Source organism: Drosophila virilis, chromosome 4, assembly GCF_030788295.1.
Source record: "Drosophila virilis strain 15010-1051.87 chromosome 4, Dvir_AGI_RSII-ME, whole genome shotgun sequence".
NCBI classification, from domain to species: Eukaryota; Metazoa; Arthropoda; class Insecta; order Diptera; family Drosophilidae; genus Drosophila; species Drosophila virilis.
Genome location: NC_091546.1, coordinates 8,561,720 through 8,586,996, shown reverse-complemented (window position 1 = coordinate 8,586,996; position 25,277 = coordinate 8,561,720). Strand labels below are relative to the sequence as shown.

General features: G+C 38.1%; 2 protein-coding genes across 2 annotated transcripts; both read right to left on the bottom strand.

Annotated features, from left to right (window-relative positions):
• Positions 1–1,970: 1,970 nt before the first annotated feature.
• Positions 1,971–3,019, bottom strand: LOC6628143 (C-type lectin 37Db). The gene is made up of 3 exons (XM_002052394.4): positions 2,868–3,019; positions 2,578–2,663; positions 1,971–2,515 (listed from the first exon to the last, which is right to left on the bottom strand). The coding sequence occupies exons 2-3, from the start codon at positions 2,654–2,656 to the stop codon at positions 2,043–2,045; spliced, it is 552 nt and encodes a 183-aa protein (XP_002052430.1). The 5' UTR covers positions 2,657–2,663; positions 2,868–3,019; the 3' UTR covers positions 1,971–2,042.
• Positions 3,020–3,075: 56 nt separating this feature from the next.
• On the bottom strand, positions 3,076–24,560 carry LOC6628144 (uncharacterized). The gene is made up of 6 exons (XM_070208942.1): positions 24,401–24,560; positions 7,730–7,857; positions 7,565–7,626; positions 6,779–6,941; positions 6,239–6,534; positions 3,076–3,974 (listed from the first exon to the last, which is right to left on the bottom strand). The coding sequence occupies exons 2-6, from the start codon at positions 7,747–7,749 to the stop codon at positions 3,211–3,213; spliced, it is 1,305 nt and encodes a 434-aa protein (XP_070065043.1). The 5' UTR covers positions 7,750–7,857; positions 24,401–24,560; the 3' UTR covers positions 3,076–3,210.
• Positions 24,561–25,277: the final 717 nt, after the last annotated feature.

Sequence of the window (25,277 nt, the reverse complement as noted above, 5' to 3'; positions counted from 1 at the left end):
GCTTAATTATAGGTGCTGGCGACGTCAGTGGCTTAATAGTTCAACCTCAAGCCAGCTGATGCGATGCAAATACAAGCGCAACAGGCAAAAAACAGTTGCGTCACATCGAGCTGTTCAAAGTTTCCAGCCTTAAGTCTTATAATTCAAATAGCAGCATAAACGCCAATTTTCGAACTTTTCAAATATTTTTTTAACAACTTTAATATATGCTAGAGTTGAATAATAGCACAAGGTATCAAACATTTTCTACATTTTTTAAATATTTTTTTTAACAAGTTTAATATTTGCTAGAGTTAAATAATAGCACAAGGTATCAAGCCTAGTAGCTCTAAGTATCTCATAGTAACATATTCTAAATTTTTCTAAATTTTTTAAGTATTTTTCTTAACAACTTTAATATGTGCTAGAGTTAAATAATAGCACAAGGTATCTTCGTATCTCATAATAACATATTCTAAATTTTTTAAATATTTTTTTTCTAACAAGTTTAATATTTGCTAGAGTTACATAATAGCACAAGCTATCAAGCATAGTAACTCTTAGTAATATATTCTACATTCTTTAAATATATTTTTTTAAAAGTTTAATATTTCTAAAAATTAAATATAGTATCAAAGAAAGTTAGCTTTGTGGACTGTGCTCGGATTGTGCGCGAATTGTGTTTGTTGAATTGTATTTTTGTTTTTGTTATTTTTTTAGAAATACTTGCTAATCGGAAAATAAAGTTTTGTTTTATATAAATCGTTGTCTGAAATTAAAACAAATGAGCTTCGGGCATGCTACTTTTCATTTTCTATATACATATGTATGTATATGGTATGCACATAAGTTCACGCGCATATATTTATTTTAATCGATTCGATTCGATTCGATTTGACGACTGAAGAATACCAGGCCTGAGTTGCGTGTTTGGGTTCAACTTATAAATTAAAACCTCGATTTTTAGATAATTGCGTTTCATTAGTTACAAGTACTTTGTATATACGTATTGGCCCAGACAGGCAGCCAGTCCAGGCATGGAACCTATCTAGCGAAGGCCTCAATTGCTCGCAAGGCGTTCTTATACGAAATGCTTGTACTTAATATAAGCATAAATATATTCATTTTAGCAAACCTGTATCGGCTTTCACACGTTTGTTTGTTTTGATTTGATTCGAATGTGTTTCGGTCTATCTCTTCTGTTTTCATGCGTTTTCCACAGTATTTTGTGCGAAATCTCTATGTGAGCTGAATTGTATCTGGGAATTAGAATGGATTGTAATTGTAATACCCTTGCAGAGCCAACCTTTTCACAATGTTCATACAGCTTTGCCCGCATCTAAGCAGCACAGCGAAAATAAGTAGTTATTGCCGAGTTGAATCAAAATATCTTGAATAACAAAAAAAGTTTTCCATACAAGAATTTAACTACTGACCGATTATTCCTATGGCAGCTATAAGATAGTGTTAAATTCAATCTGCATGGGACTTTTGCAAAGTTTCATAAAGATAACTGAGAGACTAGTTCGCATAGAAGCAGACAGACGGACAGACGGATATGTCTCTATCGACTGGGCTATTGATACGGATCAGGAATATATATATACTTTATGGCGTGGGCGATGTCTTCTTCTATGCGTTACACATTTCGCGACAAAATAATAATACCCTCTGCAAGGGCATAAAATATTGCCTCATGCAACGCAAATGTTGATTTTTCAGATTTTGTTACAATTAAATATATATAAATCAAAAATTCTATAGACTCATTAAATGTTTTAGGTAAAAATGTTGCATATCTTGAGGCTGACGCAAATTGTATTTTTTATGGCAGTTTCTTCGGGCTGTGCTGTGGATTAATAAAATTGAGTAAATATCAGACCTTGTTTAAAAAGAAAAAAAAAACAAACAACAATTTGAATTTTATCCACAAAGTTTATTTTTGATGAAATTGAAGATTATTTTTGTTATTAATTAATTTTTAATAGAAGAATTTGATTGTCTTTTGTGTTAAGTTAAACTTGGCAACTAAGGAAAACATTTACTTAAGATGTATAAAATATTTAGAAAACAACTATGGAAACGGTGCTGGGCGTATGCGCTTGGCAAATATAGCTCCTGAAGAAATGACACGGCACCGATTTCATGCAGGGCCTGGACGCATTCGTATTCTCGACATTAACGCAATTTGACGAGATATTTGGTTGGTTTGGTTGCGCATCGTCGCACCAATGCACATAATTTGGTTTCTTGCCGCTGGACATGGAGACGTAGTCGCCGTTTTGGGCGAGATCCGTGAGATCCAGCCAATAGTTTTTGGTATGTGTCGCATTTCTAACATGAAAGCCCATCTCGTGCAGAGTTTCCAATTTGGCCAGGCCTATTAAATGACCGCCAATGCTGTGGCAATCGTGCAGTGCAGTAAACCAGGTAACATATGCCGCATCCGGTATATAATAATATCCGGTTGCGAACTTCCTGAACAACGGCTCGACATGGTAGCCTGCCGGTATGCCCAGGCGACTTGTAGTCATATCTGTTGTATAATAATGTGAAGAATATTTATTATCTGTAAGATATTGTTTATGTGAAACTCACCTGCAATGCGCGCCCATGCCATTGACAAGGCAGTCAACATTTTGAACAGGATCAGGGCAGCAACAGTTATCCGGAACATGATCGAGCTACCGGAGAGAGAGAGAGAGTTCGTCCGTAGTGTTTGAAATCTCGTTTCATTATGATTTCATCCAGCTATTAAAAGCGACAATTAATTGTGTGGCATTAACTGGAAAACCACATTGAGAAGAATTGCGCGCTTTGTGTTTTTTTTTTAAACGAATGACTCAAAGTGAAAGATTTGCCATATGACGACGATTTAATGCCCTTACCTGCCTGACAAACTTCATAGAGAGCCTGTGCCTAGCTTTAAGCAGACTGTACAAATACTCTAAGTTTCTTCCAGACAAAGAGTTTTCTATAGCAGCTGATCCAGCTCGAATTGGAATACATAATAAACTTTGTTAGGGTATAAAAAAATATAGTTGCTTGTGTATTGTTTAATAATATCAATTGTATAATACAAAGTAAAATAATTTGTACACAAAAAGTGAATAAATAAGTACAAATGCATTAGGCATTACGAGTATACCGCGGCACATTTCATTTGAAAACAAAATTAAGTGAAAACAATGTTTAATAAAGGGCAGAAGATTATGTGAGGATTGCAGAGAGCTAATCAACTTGTTTGGCCTCATCGCGATTGCGCTTGAAGGACACGGAGTGTATGAGAAGGGGCGGCAGGTTGCCGCGCAGCATTTGCAGGCGCTTGCTCTTGACCTGCTCGGGACGGCGCAGCTCGTCCTTGGACGAGCTGGTGGAGGCGGCCGACGTGGATATGGATGCCAGCGATACGGAGCTGGGCAGCATTTCGGTGCTCTGCGTCAACAGCATGTTGGAGCGCCGGAAATAGCGTGGCATGGAGTAGTCATCCTGTGAGGCACGCGCCGCATTCGCATTCTGTATGGAGTAAAGGCTTTGCGAGACGCGATACTTTTCGATGGTCGGCGTATCCTCGTAGTTCTTCGGCAGATTGCTGTACGATATGGAGGGCACCTCTGGCGTCATGCTGATTTGGCTGCCCGCGCCCGTGCCCGTGCCCGTAATGGCAAATATATCCGTTTCGCTGGCCGCAACATTCATGTGCGGCACACTTTTGGCGGAGCGCAGAATCCGTTTGGGATTTGCCGCCAGCCCCGCAACGTTTGGCAGCAGATGCGGATGGCGATCGATTAAACGCGGTCGCAATATCACCTCATCCAACATTTCCTTATCATCCTCTTTCTCCTCTTCGGCAATGGACTCGAACTTCTTCGGCGTCAGCGTCTGACTGCCCTCCGGCGATGAGTCCGAGGCGGCCAATGTGAAGGTAATGCGCTTTTCGGCAGCTCCGCTTGCCTCCGACCTAGTCGAATCGGTTGCATCGAGCTGCAGTCCAGCTGTAAAAAAAAAGCAATTATATTAGTTTAAGCAAAATTCGACCCCATAGATTAGAAGAGCTATAGAAATTTCATTGAAATTGGAAAAATTGATTTACATAATCCATATGCAAAATCAATTATATTATTTATTAGGTCAGGTCTCTTAACTAGATCAGTTTTACTTGAGGGCAAGAACTATGACATATTTATTAGCCAAATGAAGCTAAAGAAGGCTTAAGCTTAGGTAGCCTAGTTCGAAGCATCTCAAACTAAACTGAACTATAAATTTTATCAGTGCAAGAAATGCGCACTGATAATAATTAACATGAAGGAAACGAATATAATTAAATTTATTCATTTTTATACAAAAAAGTAACAGAAACAGGAGTAGAAAAGAATTCCCATCATTTTATCAGCGCACAAATTTTATTGCTGGTTATCAGCGAAGCAAACAAAACAAATAGGAAAAAAAAAATACAATTCGGGAATGACAGCTAGAAGATACCCAGCAATATTTGTTGATTTTATGGCAATGCAATTCTGAGATACTATTTTATTGGCTCTCTCTACATGTCGCAGGAAAACGGACAGAAGATCGACTCGGCTTGTCGCTTGATCAAAAATATATATATACGATATGGAATCGGAAATGACATATATGAAGTCCAAGCTTCGAAGGATTACTGCTCCCCTTAAAAAGAGTCGAACAACTCTTGACCTTGGTAAGATTAAGAGGCCTCACTTCTCATTATTAGTATTAATATAATTATCATTATCATTACCATAATTATTATTATCATTATTATTAGTATTATTAATAATTATTATTATTGATGTTATCAAAGTCGTTCAAACCCGTTTGGAAATGGGCGCAGGGTAAAAAACTGATTTACGCGCTGCACTTGTATAGACTTGATAGGAACATTCTCGATTACGGTAAAGTTAACCTTATCAGCCATTGTGAATGTTCGTAAAGGTAACTGAAGCAATGCTCTTCAATTTTGATTTCAGCCCTCGTCAATTAATTGATATACATATATAACATAATTTAACACATTGCAAATGGATAAAATTATATATTTCAATTGTGCAAACAAATTGAGGGAGGCATTCCATCTCTTCGTCTCCTTTGCCGAATATATATATTCTTGATCAGGTCCACATCGAGAGACTTTCGACAACTGCGCCAACATCGAAGAATATTGCTTCCTGTTTTTCGGCAAACTTGGGGCAACATTTAGTTGGGCACTGTCTTCCTTTTCATACCCTTATTGAGGGTATTATAATTATGTCGAGCTCCACAATTCTGTCGGCTGTTCGAGTTGGTTTTCATTATCAATGGTAAGAGATGATGATTTGAAAAATGTTACCAATTTAAATTGGTTCACAACTACCGATTATTTGCTTTGATTATCAAAAGGCAAGATAGGCAACGATAGAGTCTAATATGTATTGGGTTTATTTTTATGCTTATCTCTCTAAGAAAACCTATTTTAGTAATAATCAGCTTTTCCATTACAGCAAGCCCAATTTGGAAATTACAAACCTAATACCAGCAACAATTATTTTCATAATTCCGAATCATTTTTGCAATATGCGTTAACATTATTGTATATTAACTAAATAAGATTATTCAAACCCAACCAAAAATGATGAAATCGCAATTCGAATCACAGAAATACATGAAATTTATACTAGTTTGCCACAAGCTAGAGTCCAAATAATATCTTCCAATATATCATCAAATGAAAATTAACAGCAATTATTATTTTGGCTCGTGACTTGCAGCAGACAGTTCAGCGACTGATGATTGATGACATCCATAACAATGCATTAGATGCATTTGAGTATATGTTTTGGTTTTCATTGCTTTCATTTTTCATTTTTTTTTCAACATAGATCTAATCAAGTTAAGATTACAAGGTCTAACAAAGTCCATGATTAAATACATAAGACTTACTTACAGGTAGCTAAATGCTAACAATACAAGTAAGAATATAACTACTAAACGCTAACTGATGGTAAATATTATCATTTCTCACTCATTACTGGTTGATTGGTTGGTTGCCTGGTTATCGATGCTTAGGTCTAATTAAATGATATTAGGTCACATTTTGTGGTGTAGGTACTAAGTGAAAGTTTTCAATACATATAAGTAAGTATCTTTGGCACTAATACTGCTACCCACAGTTTGGAACTTTTTATGGGCTCTGTTTAACTCAAGTAGAACTTTACTTTCGGCACGCCGCCAGAGACGATGCTACTGCTGCGCGTGCTCTTACCACTTGTTTTGCCACTGGCCCCGCCACTGGCAACAATGTGGGCGTGGCTATGCCCCTCATTACCTTCCAGACGTCGCAGCAATCGCTCCTGTTCACTGAGACGCGGTGTGGTGGGTATCTCCTTGTTGGGCGAATGGATGCCCGCCAAGTAGGTCTTCGTGCTGATGCGATTCAGCTTGGTCGGCTGATGGTCCTGAAAGATCTGCGAGTTGGCGAATACCGCCAGTATCTCGGGGCCAAGCATCGGCACATTCGTCTGTGTCACGCGCCGATAATCCTCTTCGTGTATTTTGGCACTGTACAAAAACGCATTCAACATTAGATACAGCTAAATAATAATACAATTATACCAATACATAGCTGCCAATGCAAATGGCAAATATGGTATTTTGCCGAGCGCTGGGCCCTCATCATTTGCCCAGTGTCCGGCAAATCAGATGCGCAATCAAAGCGTGCGACTGACCAATTGACAGCCAGCAACTAATAAATTAGCAAAAAAAAAAAAAAAAAAAAAACTCCGCTTGCTCTGGCAATTAGTACCTCATTAGACCCGAGTTGCCGCGTCCCAGCGGCTGATTGCAAATTGGGTGTGGCACAGTCAATAGATGGTTATTGTCCGGGCCCGTGTGCTGAGCGCGTCCAATAATTGTGCCACTCTTCTGGGCCGACAGATACTCCTCATCGTCTTCGGCATTATAGTTGGCTGTGAAGCAATGCAAATTGACACTGTTAATTAACATTAACCGAAATTAGCCTTATTACTAGTTACAGCACTGTAGTTGGCAAACAGACACTGTTATTTAACATTAACCGAAATTAGCCTTATTAACAATTAACATGATGTCTACTGTTTGCTATCTCGTTAGCCTAATTGATATTTCTTCAGTGCCATACAATCAGATTTATTTTGCCAATCTATTAAATGTTATTTATGTACATTAAACAATTTCCATCGAATCGATTTGCTTGGTTTTTTGTGCACACATTTTAAATGCCAATCACGCCCCGCCCGCCATCTACCGGACACTTCATGCACACTTCGGCACTCACACACACACACACACACACACGCATGTTCAAGAGTAGACTGTCTATGTCTGTCGCATAACTTTACGGCTTAAATACAAAATATACGCACACACGCAAGCAGCTATGTGTCTGTCTACGTATGTATATGTGCACACATATGTACATGGCAACACGTAGGTAAACATGCACCGGCTAGCCCTCAACTCGCCAGCAAAAAGATGAGCCACCCCCCTCCCCCTCCCGCACTCTAAAATGAGAGTGAACAGAAAAGCTACATAAATGTAAATTGAAACTTACCGATTGATTCATCATAACAAAACCGTTCTTCAAAGCAGTTCCAGTACAAATCTTCCACGCAGCTGAAAGGTGTTTGAGGGTGCGAGGAAAGGGCAAAGAAAATCAAATGTTAGCAGAAAATGTAAAAAATAAAAAAAAAATAATAAAAGCTTGAGATCCGCTTACTTCTGACAACAGCGGCACATTTTCGAAGTGACTGGAACGAACAACTTCAGGCGTAGCAGTAACTGAGTTTTATCCCGTTCCCGTTGCGGAATGTTTTCGCTTTGTTTGAGTTATTTCTGCTGCTGCGGCTGATTATGTGCGGCATGAAATAGCGAAGAAAATAACATTTATGTATTGTCGTGGAATGCGTGTGACTCGTCCGAAAGTTGTTTTTGTGGCGTAGCGTGGAGCGTGGAATCAGCTTGACGTTTTATCGGCAACTGAAGTGGTAGTGCCCAAAAGTATCTCGCAGATAGCATAATGGCACCTCGCGCACACTTGTGCACGTTGACAGCGAGAGAGGGAGAGAGGAGAGAGAGAGAGCGCGCGTGCAAGAGAGTTAGAGAGCGAGAGAGAGCGAGAGAGAGAGAGAGGAGTTTTGTAACTGTCGCACCTGTGTGCGTTAATGTGGGCTTTGACTTGCTCAACAAAGATCGTGACATACGAAAGCTTTGCTCACAGCTCCAACTCATCCGACCTGTACAAAAAAAAAACTCCCGCCCGAATCGACATCGAAAGTTTTTAGAGAGAGCATTTCGGTCGGTTCGGTCGAATGTGCGCGTTAACGAGTTTGAAAGCACGAGCAAGATCGTAGACTCCATAATGGTAGAGTGCGATTCGAAGCTTACACGCACACGCACACGCAAGCACTCGGGCGGGCTGGTGCTCTTCGTGGCCGAACAAAGGCAATAACAATAATGCGCTCTCTCTCTCTCAACCTCTCTCTCTGTCACCAGCATTTCGCTTGACACTGTGACGCAAAAATGGATAGCACAATTAGGAGAGATGCCGACTATAAGATACCCTGTTAACAAAAAGATAAAAAATAACATCTGCTCTTGTCCAGCACAGTTAAGAACAGCTCCTAACTTGATCAGTATTGTTTTTATATTAAATAGTTCTATATTTTTGATAAATAAATAATTATATTAAATTGCATTACTAGTTCGAGGTAGAGGTGAGATTAGCTACGATATTCAGATATCGGCCAAGGTTTGATTAAGTAGTTTCTCGGCCTTAACAGTTCCTTTTGGAACTCTATTGTGACTTTGGTTTTCAAGTATAAACACAGCCCGGTCGAAATTTCTGTGAATTATGCATGTGGCCCAGCCACAGGTTGGACGTGAATATAATTATAAATGATTGAGGGGATTTGAAAAAATAACGAAACATACTTTTAGGCAGATGTTGGCTTTTAACACTATGTGAATCATTAAATTTGCTTGTTGTAATTTCCGAAATGTCAACGTCTTTTTAGTTTGTCAAATTAAACAGAACAATACCATTTAACTATTTTGATTTAATATAAAATTTAAAAAATGTTTAGTAGACTTTTGGTTACACTAAATCAAATGTGCGTAATTTCTGAATTTATTAAATACAGTTATTTTCAAGTATAAGCTATAATCGTTGTATAGACTCTATAAATGAAAATGAAATGCATGTAAAGGGTATAATATTTTTGTGCAAATGTATTTAACTGTCAGATGAAATCATTAAGAGTCTGTCCGTCCGGCCGTCTGCTCGTAAGTGCATGGAACGCCGATCTCTGAACCTATTTGAGAGTTAAAAACATGATCATGGCGAGATTTTGAAACGACATATCGACATAACTCTGCCGTTGATCATGGCGAGATTATTCCCACCGATATCGATTTTGAAAAAAAAAACGTGATGATTTGGAAGGTCATATCTCCGCGCGGAGTTATGTCGTTTTGGAATGTCATATCTCCGCGCGGAGTTGTGTCGTTTTGGAACGTCATATCTCCCGCGCGGAAAAATCATCGAAAAAGTTTCGATTTTCGCATCGACCTCGATTAAAAAAAAAAACATTTTGTCGATTTGGGTAGAAATTTTGGATATCCTTTTTTTGATGCCGATCGATAGAATTGATCCTTACGAGTCAAAAATGGTATAAAATTGCAAAATCGGACATTAATTGACGGAAATATTCCAAAAAATCATCAAAAAGGTTAAATTTACGAACGAATCGGTTTTTTGTCAACAAAATTTAAACCTATCGATGATTAATTTGTTTAAATGCCAATTGATAGTAGGGATCCGAACGCATTCAAAAACGTATAACATTTTAAAATCAGACATTATTTACCCAAGATATTAAAAAAAAATCATCGAAAAAGTTTCGATTTTCGCACCGACCCCGATTTTGAAAAAAATCGTGAAGATTTGGAAGGTCATATCATATCCGTGGGGAGTTATGTCGTTTTGGAACGTCATATCTCCGCGCGGAGTTATGTCGTTTTGGAACGTCATATCTCCCGCGCGGAAAAATCATCGAAAAAGTTTCGATTTTCGCACCGACTTCGATTTTGAAAAAAAATATGTGATGTAACCCCTTGCCACTTTGTCGGTTTGGGTCAAAATTTTGGATTTCCTTTTGTTGATGCCAATCGATAGCGTCGGTGCGAAAATCGAAACTTTTTCGATGATTTTTCCGCGCGGGAGATATGACGTTCCAAAACGACATAACTCCGCGCGGAGATATGACGTTCCAAAACGACATAACTCCGCGCGGAGATATGACGTTCCAAAACGACATAACTCCGCGGAGCTAAAAATGGCGAGATTATGTCGTTCTGAAACGACATAACTCCGCGGAGTTAATGATGGAGACATTATGTCGTTTTGAAACGACATAACATCCGCGGAGTTAATCATGGAGACATTATGTCGTTCTGAAACGACATAACTCCGCGGAGCTAAAAATGGAGACATTATGTCGATCTGAAACGACATAGCTCCGCGCATTTAAAAATGGAGACATTATGTCGTTTTGAAACGACATATCTCCGCGGAGCTAAAAATGGCGAGATTGTGTCGTTTTTAAACGACATAACTCCGCGGAGTTAATCATGGAGATATTATGTCGTTTTTAAACGACGTAACTCCGCGAAGTTAATCATGGAGACATTATGTCGTTTTGAAGCGACATAACATCCGCGGAGCTAAAAATGGCGATATTGTGTCGTTTTTAAACGACATAACTCCGCGGAGTTAATCATGGAGATATTATGTCGTTTTTAAACGACATAACATCCGCGGAGTTAAAAATGGCGATATTATGTCGTTTTGAAACGACATAACTCCGCGGAGCTAAATATGGCGAGATTATGTCGTTTTTAAACGACATAACATCCGCGGAGCTAAAAATAGCGAGATTATGTCGTTCTGAAACGACATAACTCCGCGGAGCTAAGAATGGCGATATTATGTCGTTTTGAAACGACATATCTCCGCGGAGCTAAAAATGGAGATATTATGTCGTTTTTAAACGACATAACTCCGCGGAGCTAAAAATGGTGATATTATGTCGTTTTTAAACGACATAACATCCGCGGATTTAAAAATGGAGACATTATGTCGATCTAAAACGACATAGCTCCGCGGAGCTAAGAATGGCGATATTATGTCGTTTTGAAACGACATATCTCCGCGGAGCTAAAAATGGCGATATTATGTCGTTTTTAAACGACATAACTCCGCGGAGCTAAAAATGGAGATATTATGTCGTTTTTAAACGACATAAGATCCGCGGAGTTTAAAATGGCGAGATTATGTCGTTTTTAAACGACATAACATCCGCGGAGCTAAAAATTGAGATATTATGTCGTTTTTAAACGACATAACTCCGCGGAGCTAAAAATGGAGATATTATGTCGTTTTTAAACGACATAACTCCGCGGAGCTAAAAATGGAGATATTATGTCGTTTTTAAACGACATAACTCCGCGGAGCTAAAAATGGAGATATTATGTCGTTTTTAAACGACATAAGATCCGCGGAGTTTAAAATGGCGAGATTATGTCGTTTTTAAACGACATAACATCCGCGGAGCTAAAAATTGAGATATTATGTCGTTTTTAAACGACATAACTCCACGGAGCTAAAAATGGCGATATTATGTCGTTTTTAAACGACATAACTCCGCGGAGCTAAAAATGGAGATATTATGTCGTTTTTAAACGACATAACTCCACGGAGCTAAAAATGGAGATATTATGTCGTTTTTAAACGACATAACTCCTCGGAGCTAAGAATGGAGATATTATGTCGTTTTGAGACGACATAACATCCGCGGAGTTTAAAATAGCGAGATTATGTCGTTTTTAAACGACATAACATCCGCGGAGCTAAAAATTGAGATATTATGTCGTTTTTAAACGACATAAGATCCGCGGAGTTTAAAATGGCGAGATTATGTCGTTTTTAAACGACATAACATCCGCGGAGCTAAAAATTGAGATATTATGTCGTTTTTAAACGACATAACTCCGCGGAGCTAAAAATGGCGATATTATGTCGTTTTTAAACGACATAACTCCGCGGAGCTAAAAATGGAGATATTATGTCGTTTTTAAACGACATAAGATCCGCGGAGTTTAAAATGGCGAGATTATGTCGTTTTTAAACGACATAACATCCGCGGAGCTAAAAATTGAGATATTATGTCGTTTTTAAACGACATAACTCCGCGGAGCTAAAAATGGAGATATTATGTCGTTTTTAAACGACATAACTCCGCGGAGCTAAGAATGGAGATATTATGTCGTTTTTAAACGACATAACTCCGCGGAGCTAAGAATGGAGATATTATGTCGTTTTGAGACGACATAACATCCGCGGAGTTTAAAATAGCGAGATTATGTCGTTTTTAAACGACATAACATCCGCGGAGCTAAAAATTGAGATATTATGTCGTTTTTAAACGACATAAGATCCGCGGAGTTTAAAATGGCGAGATTATGTCGTTTTTAAACGACATAACATCCGCGGAGCTAAAAATTGAGATATTATGTCGTTTTTAAACGACATAACTCCGCGGAGCTAAAAATGGAGATATTATGTCGTTTTTAAACGACATAACTCCACGGAGCTAAAAATGGAGATATTATGTCGTTTTTAAACGACATAAGATCCGCGGAGTTTAAAATGGCGAGATTATGTCGTTTTTAAACGACATAACATCCGCGGAGCTAAAAATTGAGATATTATGTCGTTTTTAAACGACATAACTCCACGGAGCTAAAAATGGCGATATTATGTCGTTTTTAAACGACATAACTCCGCGGAGCTAAAAATGGAGATATTATGTCGTTTTTAAACGACATAACTCCACGGAGCTAAAAATGGAGATATTATGTCGTTTTTAAACGACATAAGATCCGCGGAGTTTAAAATGGCGAGATTATGTCGTTTTTAAACGACATAACATCCGCGGAGCTAAAAATTGAGATATTATGTCGTTTTTAAACGACATAACTCCGCGGAGCTAAAAATGGAGATATTATGTCGTTTTTAAACGACATAACATCCGCGGAGCTAAGAATGGAGAGATTATGTCGTTTTTAAACGACATAACTCCGCGGAGCTAAAAATGGAGATATTATGTCGTTTTTAAACGACATAACATCCGCGGAGCTAAGAATGGAGATATTATGTCGTTTTTAAACGACATAACTCCGCGGAGCTAAAAATTGAGATATTATGTCGTTTTTAAACGACATAACTCCGCGGAGCTAAAAATGGAGATATTATGTCGTTTTTAAACGACATAACATCCGCGGAGCTAAGAATGGAGATATTATGTCGTTTTTAAACGACATAACTCCGCGGAGCTAAAAATGGAGATATTATGTCGTTTTTAAACGACATAACTCCGCGGAGCTAAAAATGGAGATATTATGTCGTTTTTAAACGACATAACATCCGCGGAGCTAAAAATGGAGATATTATGTCGATTTTAAACGAAATAACTCCGCGGAGCTAAATATGGCGAGATTATGTCGCTCTGAAACGACATAAGAACCGCGGAGCTAAAAATGGAGATATTATGTCGTTTTTAAACGGCATAACTCCGCGGAGCTAAAAATGGGGAGATTATGTCGTTTTTAAACGACATAACTCCGCGGAGCTAAAAATGGAGATATTATGTCGTTTTTAAACGACATAACTCCGCGGAGTTAATCATGGAGACATTATGTCGTTTTGAGACGACATAACTCCGCGGAGTTAATCATGGAGACATTATGTCGTTCTGAAACGACATAACTCCGCGGAGTTTAAAATGGCGAGATTATGTCGTTTTTAAACGACATAACATCCGCGGAGCTAAAAATTGAGATATTATGTCGTTTTGAAACGACATAACTCCGCGGAGCTAAACATGGAGATATTATGTCGTTTTTAAACGACATAACATCCGCGGAGCTAAATATGGAGATATTATGTCGTTTTGAAACGACATAACTCCGCGGAGCTAAAAATGGCGAGATTATGTCGTTTTTAAACGACATAACTCCGCGGGGCTAAAAATGGCGAGATTATGTCGTTTTTAAACGACATAACTCCGCGGAGCTAAAAATGGCGAGATTATGTCGTTTTTAAACGACATAACTCCGCGGAGCTAAAAATGGACATATTATGTCGTTTTTAAACGACATAACTCCGCGGAGCTAAAAATGGCGAGATTATGTCGTTTTTAAACGACATAACTCCGCGGAGCTAAAAATGGCGAGATTATGTCGTTTTTAAACGACATAACTCCGCGGAGCTAAAAATGGCGAGATTATGTCGTTTTTAAACGACATAACTCCGCGGAGCTAAAAATGGCGAGATTATGTCGTTCTGAAACGACATAAGATCCGCGGAGCTAAAAATGGCGAGATTATGTCGTTTTTAAACGACATAACATCCGCGGAGCTAAAAATGGAGATATTATGTCGTTTTGAGACGACATAACTCCGCGGAGCTAAAAATGGCGAGATTATGTCGACATAACTCCGAGGAGCTAAAATTTGCGAGATTATGTCGTTTTGAGACGACATAACATCCGCGGAGCTAAAAATGGAGATATTATGTCGTTTTGAGACGACATAACTCCATTTTTAGCTCCGCGGAGTTATGTCGTTTAAAAACGACATAATCTCGCCATTTTCAGCTCCGCGGAGTTATGTCGTTTAAAAACGACATAATCTCGCCATTTTCAGCTCCGCGGAGTTATGTCGTTTCAAAACGACATAATCTCGCCATTTTTAACTCGGCGGAGTTATGTCGTTTCAAAACGACATAATCTCGCCATTTTTAGCTCCGCGGAGTTATGTCGTTTCAAAACGACATATCTCCATTTTTAGCTCCGCGGAGTTATGTCGTTTAAAAACGACATAATCTCGCCATTTTCAGCTCCGCGGAGTTATGTCGTTTCAAAACGACATAATCTCGCCATTTTCAGCTCCGCGGAGTTATGTCGTTTCAAAACGACATATCTCCATTTTTAGCTCCGCGGAGTTATGTCGTTTAAAAACGACATAATCTCGCCATTTTCAGCTCCGCGGAGTTATGTCGTTTAAAAACGACATAATCTCGCCATTTTCAGCTCCGCGGAGTTATGTCGTTTCAAAACGACATAATCTCGCCATTTTTAACTCGGCGGAGTTATGTCGTTTCAAAACGACATAATCTCGCCATTTTTAGCTCCGCGGAGTTATGTCGTTTCAAAACGACATATCTCCATTTTTAGCTCCGCGGAGTTATGTCGTTTAAAAACGACATAATCTCGCCATTTTCAGCTCCGCGGAGTTATGTCGTTTCAAAACGACATAATCTCGCCATTTTCAGCTCCGCGGAGTTATGTCGTTTGGAAAACGACATAATCTCGCCATTTTCAGCTCCGCGGAGTTATGTCGTTTAAAAACGACATAATATCGCCAATTTAAACTCCGCGGAGTTATGTCGTTTAAAAACGACATAATCTCGCCATTTTTAGCTCCGCGGAGTTATGTCGTTTAAAACCGACATAATCTCGCCATTTTTAGCTCCGCGGAGTTATGTCGTTTCAAAACGACATAATATCGCCAATTTAAACTCCGCGGAGTTATGTCGTTTAAATACGACATATCTCCATTTTAGCTCCGCGGAGTTATGTCTTTTCAAAACGACATAATCTCGCCATTTTCAGCTCCGCGGAGTTATGTCGTTTCAGAGCGACATAATATCGCCATTTTTAGCTCCGCGAAGTTATGTCGTTTAAAAACGACATAATATCGCCATTTTTAGCTCCGCGGAGTTATGTCGTTTGGAAAACGACATAATCTCGCCATTTTCAGCTCCGCGGAGTTATGTCGTTTAAAAACGACATAATATCGCCAATTTAAACTCCGCGGAGTTATGTCGTTTAAAAACGACATAATCTCGCCATTTTTAGCTCCGCGGAGTTATGTCGTTTAAAACCGACATAATCTCGCCATTTTTAGCTCCGCGGAGTTATGTCGTTTCAAAACGACATATCTCCATTTTTAGCTCCGCGGAGTTATGTCGTTTAAAAACGACATAATCTCGCCATTTTCAGCTCCGCGGAGTTATGTCGTTTCAGAGCGACATAATCTCGCCATTTTTAACTCGGCGGAGTTATGTCGTTTCAAAACGACATAATCTCGCCATTTTCAGCTCCGCGGAGTTATGTCGTTTCAAAACGACATATCTCCATTTTTAGCTCCGCGGAGTTATGTCGTTTAAAAACGACATAATCTCGCCATTTTCAGCTCCGCGGAGTTATGTCGTTTCAAAACGACATATCTCCATTTTTAGCTCCGCGGAGTTATGTCGTTTAAAAACGACATAATCTCGCCATTTTCAGCTCCGCGGAGTTATGTCGTTTCAGAGCGACATAATCTCGCCATTTTTAACTCGGCGGAGTTATGTCGTTTCAAAACGACATAATCTCGCCATTTTCAGCTCCGCGGAGTTATGTCGTTTGGAAAACGACATAATCTCGCCATTTTCAGCTCCGCGGAGTTATGTCGTTTAAAAACGACATAATATCGCCAATTTAAACTCCGCGGAGTTATGTCGTTTAAAAACGACATAATCTCGCCATTTTTAGCTCCGCGGAGTTATGTCGTTTAAAACCGACATAATCTCGCCATTTTTAGCTCCGCGGAGTTATGTCGTTTCAAAACGACATAATATCGCCAATTTAAACTCCGCGGAGTTATGTCGTTTAAAAACGACATATCTCCATTTTAGCTCCGCGGAGTTATGTCTTTTCAAAACGACATAATCTCGCCATTTTCAGCTCCGCGGAGTTATGTCGTTTCAAAACGACATAATATCGCCAATTTAAACTCCGCGGAGTTATGTCGTTTAAAAACGACATATCTCCATTTTAGCTCCGCGGAGTTATGTCTTTTCAAAACGACATAATCTCGCCATTTTTAACTCGGCGGAGTTATGTCGTTTCAAAACGACATAATCTCGCCATTTTTAACTCGGCGGAGTTATGTCGTTTCAAAACGACATATCTCCATTTTAGCTCCGCGGAGTTATGTCTTTTCAAAACGACATAATCTCGCCATTTTTAACTCCGCGGAGTTATGTCGTTTAAAAACGACATAATCTCGCCATTTTTAGCTCCGCGGAGTTATGTCGTTTAAAACCGACATAATCTCGCCATTTTTAGCTCCGCGGAGTTATGTCGTTTCAAAACGACATAATATCGCCAATTTAAACTCCGCGGAGTTATGTCGTTTAAAAACGACATATCTCCTTTTTAGCTCCGCGGAGTTATGTCGTTTAAAACCGACATAATCTCGCCATTTTTAGCTCCGCGGAGTTATGTCGTTTCAAAACGACATAATATCGCCATTTTTAGCTCCGCGAAGTTATGTCGTTTAAAAACGACATATCTCCATTTTAGCTCCGCGGAGTTATGTCTTTTCAAAACGACATAATCTCGCCATTTTCAGCTCCGCGGAGTTATGTCGTTTAAAAACGACATAATCTCGCCATTTTTAGCTCCGCGGAGTTATGTCGTTTAAAAACGACATAATATCGCCATTTTTAGCTCCGCGGAGTTATGTCGTTTCAGAACGACATAATATCGCAATTTTTAGCTCCGCGGATGTTATGTCGTTTAAAAACGACATAATCTCGCCATTCTTAGCTCCGCGGAGTTATGTCGTTTCAAAACGACATAATATCGCCATGATTAACTCCGCGGAGTTATGTCGTTTCAGAACGACATAATCTCGCCATTCTTAGCTCCGCGGAGTTATGTCGTTTCAAAACGACATATCTCCATTTTTAGCTCCGCGGATGTTATGTCGTTTAAAAACGACATAATCTCGCCATTTTTAGCTCCGCGGAGTTATGTCGTTTAAAAACGACATAATATCGCCATTTTTAGCTCCGCGGAGTTATGTCGTTTCAAAACGACATAATCTCGCCATTTTCAGCTCCGCGGAGTTATGTGGTTTAAAAACGACATAATCTCGCCATTTTCAGCTCCGCGGAGTTATGTCGTTTCAAAACGACATATCTCCATTTTTAGCTCCGCGGAGTTATGTCGTTTAAAAACGACATAATCTCGCCATTTTCAGCTCCGCGGAGTTATGTCGTTTAAAAACGACATAATCTCGCCATTTTTAGCTCCGCGGAGTTATGTCGTTTAAAAACGACATAATCTCGCCATTTTTAGCTCCGCGCAGTTATGTCGTTTAAAAACGACATAATCTCGCCATTTTTAGCTCCGCGGAGTTATGTCGTTTAAAAACGACATAATCTCGCCATTTTTAGCTCCGCGCAGTTATGTCGTTTAAAAACGACATAATCTCGCCATTTTTAGCTCCGCGGAGTTATGTCGTTTAAAAACGACATAATATCTCCATTTTTAGCTCCGCGGAGTTATGTCGTTTCAGAACGACAAAATCTCGCCATTTTTAACTCGGCGGAGTTATGTCGTTTCAAAACGACATATCTCCATTTTTAGCTCCGCGGATGTTATGTCGTTTAAAAACGACATAATCTCGCCATTTTCAGCTCCGCGGAGTTATGTCGTTTAAAAACGACATAATCTCGCCATTTTTAGCTCCGCGGAGTTATGTCGTTTAAAAACGACATAATATCGCCATTTTTAGCTCCGCGGAGTTATGTCGTTTCAGAACGACATAATCTCGCCATTTTTAACTCGGCGGAGTTATGTCGTTTCAAAACGACATATCTCCATTTTTAGCTCCGCGGATGTTATGTCGTTTAAAAACGACATAATATCGCCATTTTTAGCTCCGCGGAGTTATGTCGTTTAAAAACGACATAATATCGCCATTTTTAGCTCCACGGAGTTATGTCGTTTCAAAACGACATAATATCGCCATTCTTAGCTCCGCGGAGTTATGTCGTTTCAGAACGACATAATCTCGCTATTCTTAGCTCCGCGGAGTTATGTCGTTTCAGAACGACATAATATCGCAATTTTTAGCTCCGCGGATGTTATGTCGTTTAAAAACGACATAATATCTCCATTTTTAGCTCCGCGGATGTTATGTCGTCTCAAAACGACATAATCTCGCCATTTTTAGCTCCGCGGAGTTATGTCGTTTAAAAACGACATAATATCTCCATGATTAACTCCGCGGAGTTATGTCGTTTCAGAACGACATAATCTCGCCATTCTTAGCTCCGCGGAGTTATGTCGTTTCAAAACGACATAATCTCCCCATAATCAACGGCGGAGCTGTATCTTTTTTGCCAAATTGTCGGTTATCGAAGCAAAATAGTATTGCACGGGGCCTAGGAGGGCACGTTCAAATTTTCATGGTTTTAACTCTCAAACAGGTTCAGAAATTGGGGTTCATATGCACTCACGGGCAGATGGACGGACGGACAGATTATTAAAGCTTTCATCTGACTGTTAAATACATTTGCACAAAAATAGTATAGTCCTTACTTCCATTTCATTTTCATTTGTAGAGTCTAAATAATTACTAATGACCGGGATATTCGGGCGGAAATAACAAAATAAAAAACCCTACGCTTATCTAGAAAAAAAAAACCCACACACATCGCAATAATATGACAGTTAGAAAAGTTGGCGCGATGTTGATGCTTTTAAAATTTGCTCAACAAATCTTGACAAAAGCCCAAAAGTCTTGGCTATGACCTTGGTCTTGGCTGCTCCCGCAGGATAATTAAATACTCAAACAGAATTAATTGGCAGCTTAACATTAAGAATTATCTTTTGGCTGGATATGAATGTGGGTACCTTAAAAGTTTGGCAAGATTTCATTTGAAAATCCGGCTGAGTACTTTTTCAGACTTTCCTGGATAAAATATTAACTGAAAGACTCAAGTACATGAATCTGAAATCATCAAATATAAAAACCAACCATTTGAAATGATAAGCAAAACGGGTTTTTTTCTTTCCATTTACCGCACTTTTCCTGTCTTCCCAATTGCAAACGAGTTACTGCTCAAAAGCGAGGCGCAACGATTTCAGCTCGGAACGTAAGGGCCGAGGTTCATTAACAGACATTAACAACTCGGCAGAGAGTATTTACAAAACCGAATCCATTTCACAAGCTAACTAATTGGAAGATGTTGACTCGAGAGGCGAGAGCCAGATTGAAAGCTGCTCCAAAAATATTAAAGCTCATTTAATTGAACCTGCGTTTAATGTGCAACAATTGGATGGCAAATAAAATTGGATGCCCAGCTTTGAAATACCCTGCAGCACGCTCTAAGCTGCGCTACGATCCTTAATTTTAGTAGAGACAGATATGTACAAGAAATTATTAAAAATATTTGTGCTTTAAGCTTTAGTTATTTTTATTTGAAATCCACATTTACCATCTTGAGCTCTGCAGTTATATTTTGAACATGCGAATATTGCCCGGCTTTGTGCAGCACAAGTCAAATTAATTTTCACAAAAATAACCAACCTTCTGATATAATTTTTCTGAAATATTATAAACAAGGTACTTTGCAGTCGGTGCCAGCCGGCAGAGTCGACTTTTTTCACACAGGGTATAAAGATGAGAACATTCTATAATTTCAATTTCAAAAATAGCCAAGGGCGAAAAGTGGAAATATAAACAAGTAGGATCAATGCAGACAGGGACTTTCAAAATGTGGCCAGAATTTCGCGATTTAAAGTTTGCTAAAGCGAGCTTTAAAACTGTGCGAAATATACATTATCCACAGGTTTGCCTGATGCGAATCCAGACGGGATTATTTTGTTTAGTTTTAACTTGATAAAAGAAAATTCATCACGTGAACTGCATTAAATAATCTCATTTCACTTTTAGCTCATACAATCAAATATATATCATGCATCAATTCAATTCGATAAAGTATTCTTGACTGTATAAATCCTAATTCTATATCAAAATAATTTGGCAAGGTTCTGCTTCTATTTATGCAACCTCTCATGCATTTCTGTCAAGGCGCACTCGCTACTTTGTACAGGGTATCTACTAGTCGACACGCCAGCACGCCTGTTTTTTATGAATTTACAGGTTTTATTTATATGTGTGTGTGTGTGTATTTATTAAGCACCAATTAAGCACTAAAAACGTGAATGAGAAATAATCTTAGTTCCCTCACTGGAAAATTACCCACAATAATCGTTGTTGCTGTCAAAAAAAAAAATAAAAAAAGGCGTAGAGAAACATGATACAAAAGCGCATCTGTATATATTTATAAATACACAATTACAGGTGTCTTCTCTGCCTTTCATTGTTTCACTAGATCAACATGCTACACTTTATGAAATTAAATAAAAATGAAAAAAAAATAAGCAGACAATAAAACAGACAAAGAAGAGTCTATGTAATTCTCATTCGAAATAGGCTTAGTTGTGTGCGTAAAATATGACTTTAATTGACAAATAAGAAAATAAAAACAAATAACTATAATTAAGGGCAATTAATTAGTATTTTATAAATAAGTCTGCATGAAAAAAATCATTAAAATAACTTCATTAACTCCTATTTCATTATTTATCATTACTCATTACTCATTATTCATTATTCGTAATGTAGATTATTTTCATATTTACCAATCGCATTAGAAGCTTAACATCGATATCTGTTCACATTTGTATATAATCGAGACAAGTTTTTTGTTTTTGTAAATAATGAGCTTAAGATGCACCAAAATTGATAAAGCTTCTGGTAAAAGTAGTATAGATCGATTGGAGCGATACGAAAATCAAGTCGATACTTTAATGCTCAAACTAGCAACAAAGGAATGTCTCGATCAACAAAGCACGACATGAAAATATTTGTGCGCCTCATTACAGTCAACGTTCTAATTGTTAATATCAATAAAGATGCGAAGCGCATGTATCAAAAACTTTACAAATCGCCGAATACTAATTATTCTGCAATTTTGTCGCAGCATAGGTGTGGCAATAATGAGTGAAAGCAGCCAACACAAGGCAAGAGACTTTGCCTTGAAATACTCTAAAAGATTTATTTATTTATGTACGCCAAAGCACTTGAAATTGTTTGCGACTCGCAGCAAGTGCGACAAAAAGCTCTAGGTTGGAGCTACTGATTCAAAGTTGCGCGAGCGAAACTCGATTGCACTCGCACTCGAACGCATGATCGTTCGATCGCTTGCAAAAAAACAAAAAAAAAACACTTGTTTTGAAACTGTCATAGCCAAAATCGGGGCCAGTGCATGCTGTTCAGGTTTTAGTTGTACTCGATATCAGCCATGAACGTGGCACGTGCAAACGGTTATTGACACCGTCTGATTGACCTGAATGCTTCAATAAACATTCTGAAGGTAGTTTAAGCGATCGAAGAAACTAGCAAATAACAAAATTGGATAAGAATTCAGCTAGTAGACTCGCGGAGTTCTTTTACATTAATGTTTGCATGCAACTTATAAATCATTAGACAATGATAATGATGCACATTAGCGTGCATTGGGCAAATTCAAAGGCCAATTCATCAGTAAATCTTGCTGAAACATTTTTGAGTTGTGGCTTAAACTTTTTGTGGAATCAAAGCTTACTCTGTGGTAAATACAATTCAAGAAGTTTTCGCTTAAAGTTTTTGAGTTGTGAACAATGAATACGTGCATACCTTAATGAATACGTGTTTTGGCCAGATGAAAATTTTCCATTTTCAACTTAATCTTAAATTCTGAACTGATGCTAAAAGAAGGTGCGTGGCATGTTTGCATCTGCAGCCAGTGTAAAGGAAGAATATTTTAGATATATATCTTTTTTTTTAATTTTTATATATTTTATCTTGAACACAAGCTTGTTTATACAAGAAGTTAGTTTTCGACCGTTCGTTACGATATTAGCCATATGTTTATTGTAATCAAATGTGTAAAGATTTGGCCAAAACGGAGTATAAAACTTATAAATAAACGGAATATGAACTTTGCTGTTGATGCTGAACAAGAATATATAGTATTTACTTGATGGGGTCGCAGATCGCAGACCTCAGCTAAAGTAAAACTGTTTGACTTGACATTATAGGAAAATACCTGTGACTTTTCTTAGCCTTAGTTAGGCGTGATATGAGTAGCACCTGAAACGTGCGCAGAGCTCGCAAATAATATTCTAGCGTAAGTATAACACGTAAGTTCCCATGGCTTTCTTGCTGTTCATAAGCGTTAAGACTCTATTGTGCCTGAACCTCGCCTCGAGTATATATTCTCAGTATTTTTTGATTTCAGTTCCAGCTTATTGTCTTAAAATCAATTACGAATACATACATATGTATGCGAATGATTCATGCAAAAAAGTACATAACTGAATGATTCAATTCGATTTACATTGGATTTACTTCCTTAAGTGAATGATTGAATAATTGAAAGCGCGTTGCCTGCTTCAACTGATTTTAAATGTTTTAAAAGTGTTTAAACTGTTTTTTATCAGTGTGACTAGCTGCAATGATCCTAGGCTGGTTGATTGCCTCCAAGTGTGTGCATATAAATAGTATATAAGAAGTCGGTCTGAAGGGTAACTCACCAGACATTGAGCGATTGGCTCAAACCTTATCAACCGATATGGTGTGGCTATAATTGTTGTTTTCAATAGCCGACGCTAACAAATTTTATCAAAAACTATATATATATATATTTTTATCAATATATATACGAATACAGTTGCATTATGAGTATGTATGCTATGCTGATTACATTTTGATCCAAGTAATTGGCCAATTACTCAATTCTTTCCGGACAAACTCTTTGCGCGCAGAGCTAACGCCTCTAAAAATAGAAGCATTTGTTTGTTTTTCTATTCGCGTGCTGTTAGCAACTTTTATTGCCAAGACACATGACAGCACACGCAGCGCATAAAATCGCAGATTTCAATTTTAAATCACATTTGATTTGAAATTATAATTGTGAATTGTTCACATACATACATGCATATTTAACATTTGTAATCAATTTTTCTCACATTACTCATCTATTGTGAGTATCTAAGTGATTCGCAGTACTCGAGAGACGCACAAAATGCCCGAAACCGGAACAAAAGCTCGAGAAGAATCGCCGCAAAACAAAGCGAATCAGCGCATGCGCGCATAAAGTCCGTCGCAACAAGACAAAGATTCAATCTGTAGAAAATTAACAAATACGTCTCTTTAAGCTGGCAAGCGGCATGCCTCAGGGTCAACAACGTATGTATGTACATATATGTATCTTATAAGTTGTAGATATTGGTTCTTGTTTTCAATTACAGTTTAATATTTTTCGTCGTAATTAGCTGTTTTTTTTTTTTTTCGTTTTCAACTAAACACGCACTTGAACGCTTTAAGCTTTCGCCATACGCATTTTTTTTTTGCTTGTTTGTTTGTGTATTGCTTTTATTACCGTTGTATTCACTTAGGCAGTGCACTCCAAGAACAACTACAATCAAACAACACAACGAAACAATAAGTACTGCAGTAACGCGAAAAGCTCCGCGCACGTTTGTCAGCTTCAACTTTCGTCGGTTAACTGAACGCGATACAACGACGACAGAAACAACTTTATCATCAATGATTCGACTCAGGTTTGATCAAGCCAATAATTGTATAAGTATATGTATGTGTATGTATATAATCTCATATCGCGCACATGATAAAAGAGTGTTCATATTTATGTAACTATTGAAATAATCAACTTTAAAATGATTTGTATATTAATGGAATTATTATACATTGTGGAAATATAATATTTTTATAATTTTCATTAGATGCCCAAATTCAATGCTCGTTAGTTAGTGTTGGTGTCTGTTCATTCAATAACCGAAGCCCAATGTATAACAGACATATTCAAATAACCGCGCTTAAAAATGTTATATACGTGCTAATCTGTACACTGCAAGAAATTCAATGTGAATTGAGGTTTTCGATAACTAACTATACAAACTAACTGTTGCTTGAGTATATTATTAAAATTATTTTAATATGGGCACATATTTAACTTAAATGATACCTTATCTAATCTTGAAACCATTTTGGATAGTCTCACTATATTTAAAATCATTGAATTTTCAAAAAAGTATCGATAACGATTATTTATAAGGAGTGGACTTGCGACAGATGACTGCGAAATACTCGTTTTGATTGTTTTACATAGAAATAAATCATAAGCTTGTGGAGAACGCCAACTTGCTAAATACCGTTTGCCCAATCAGATTGTGAAGTATTAACTACTTCAAAATTAAGTTTAACAACGTTGGTGAAAAATGGTAACTTAAAGCGGA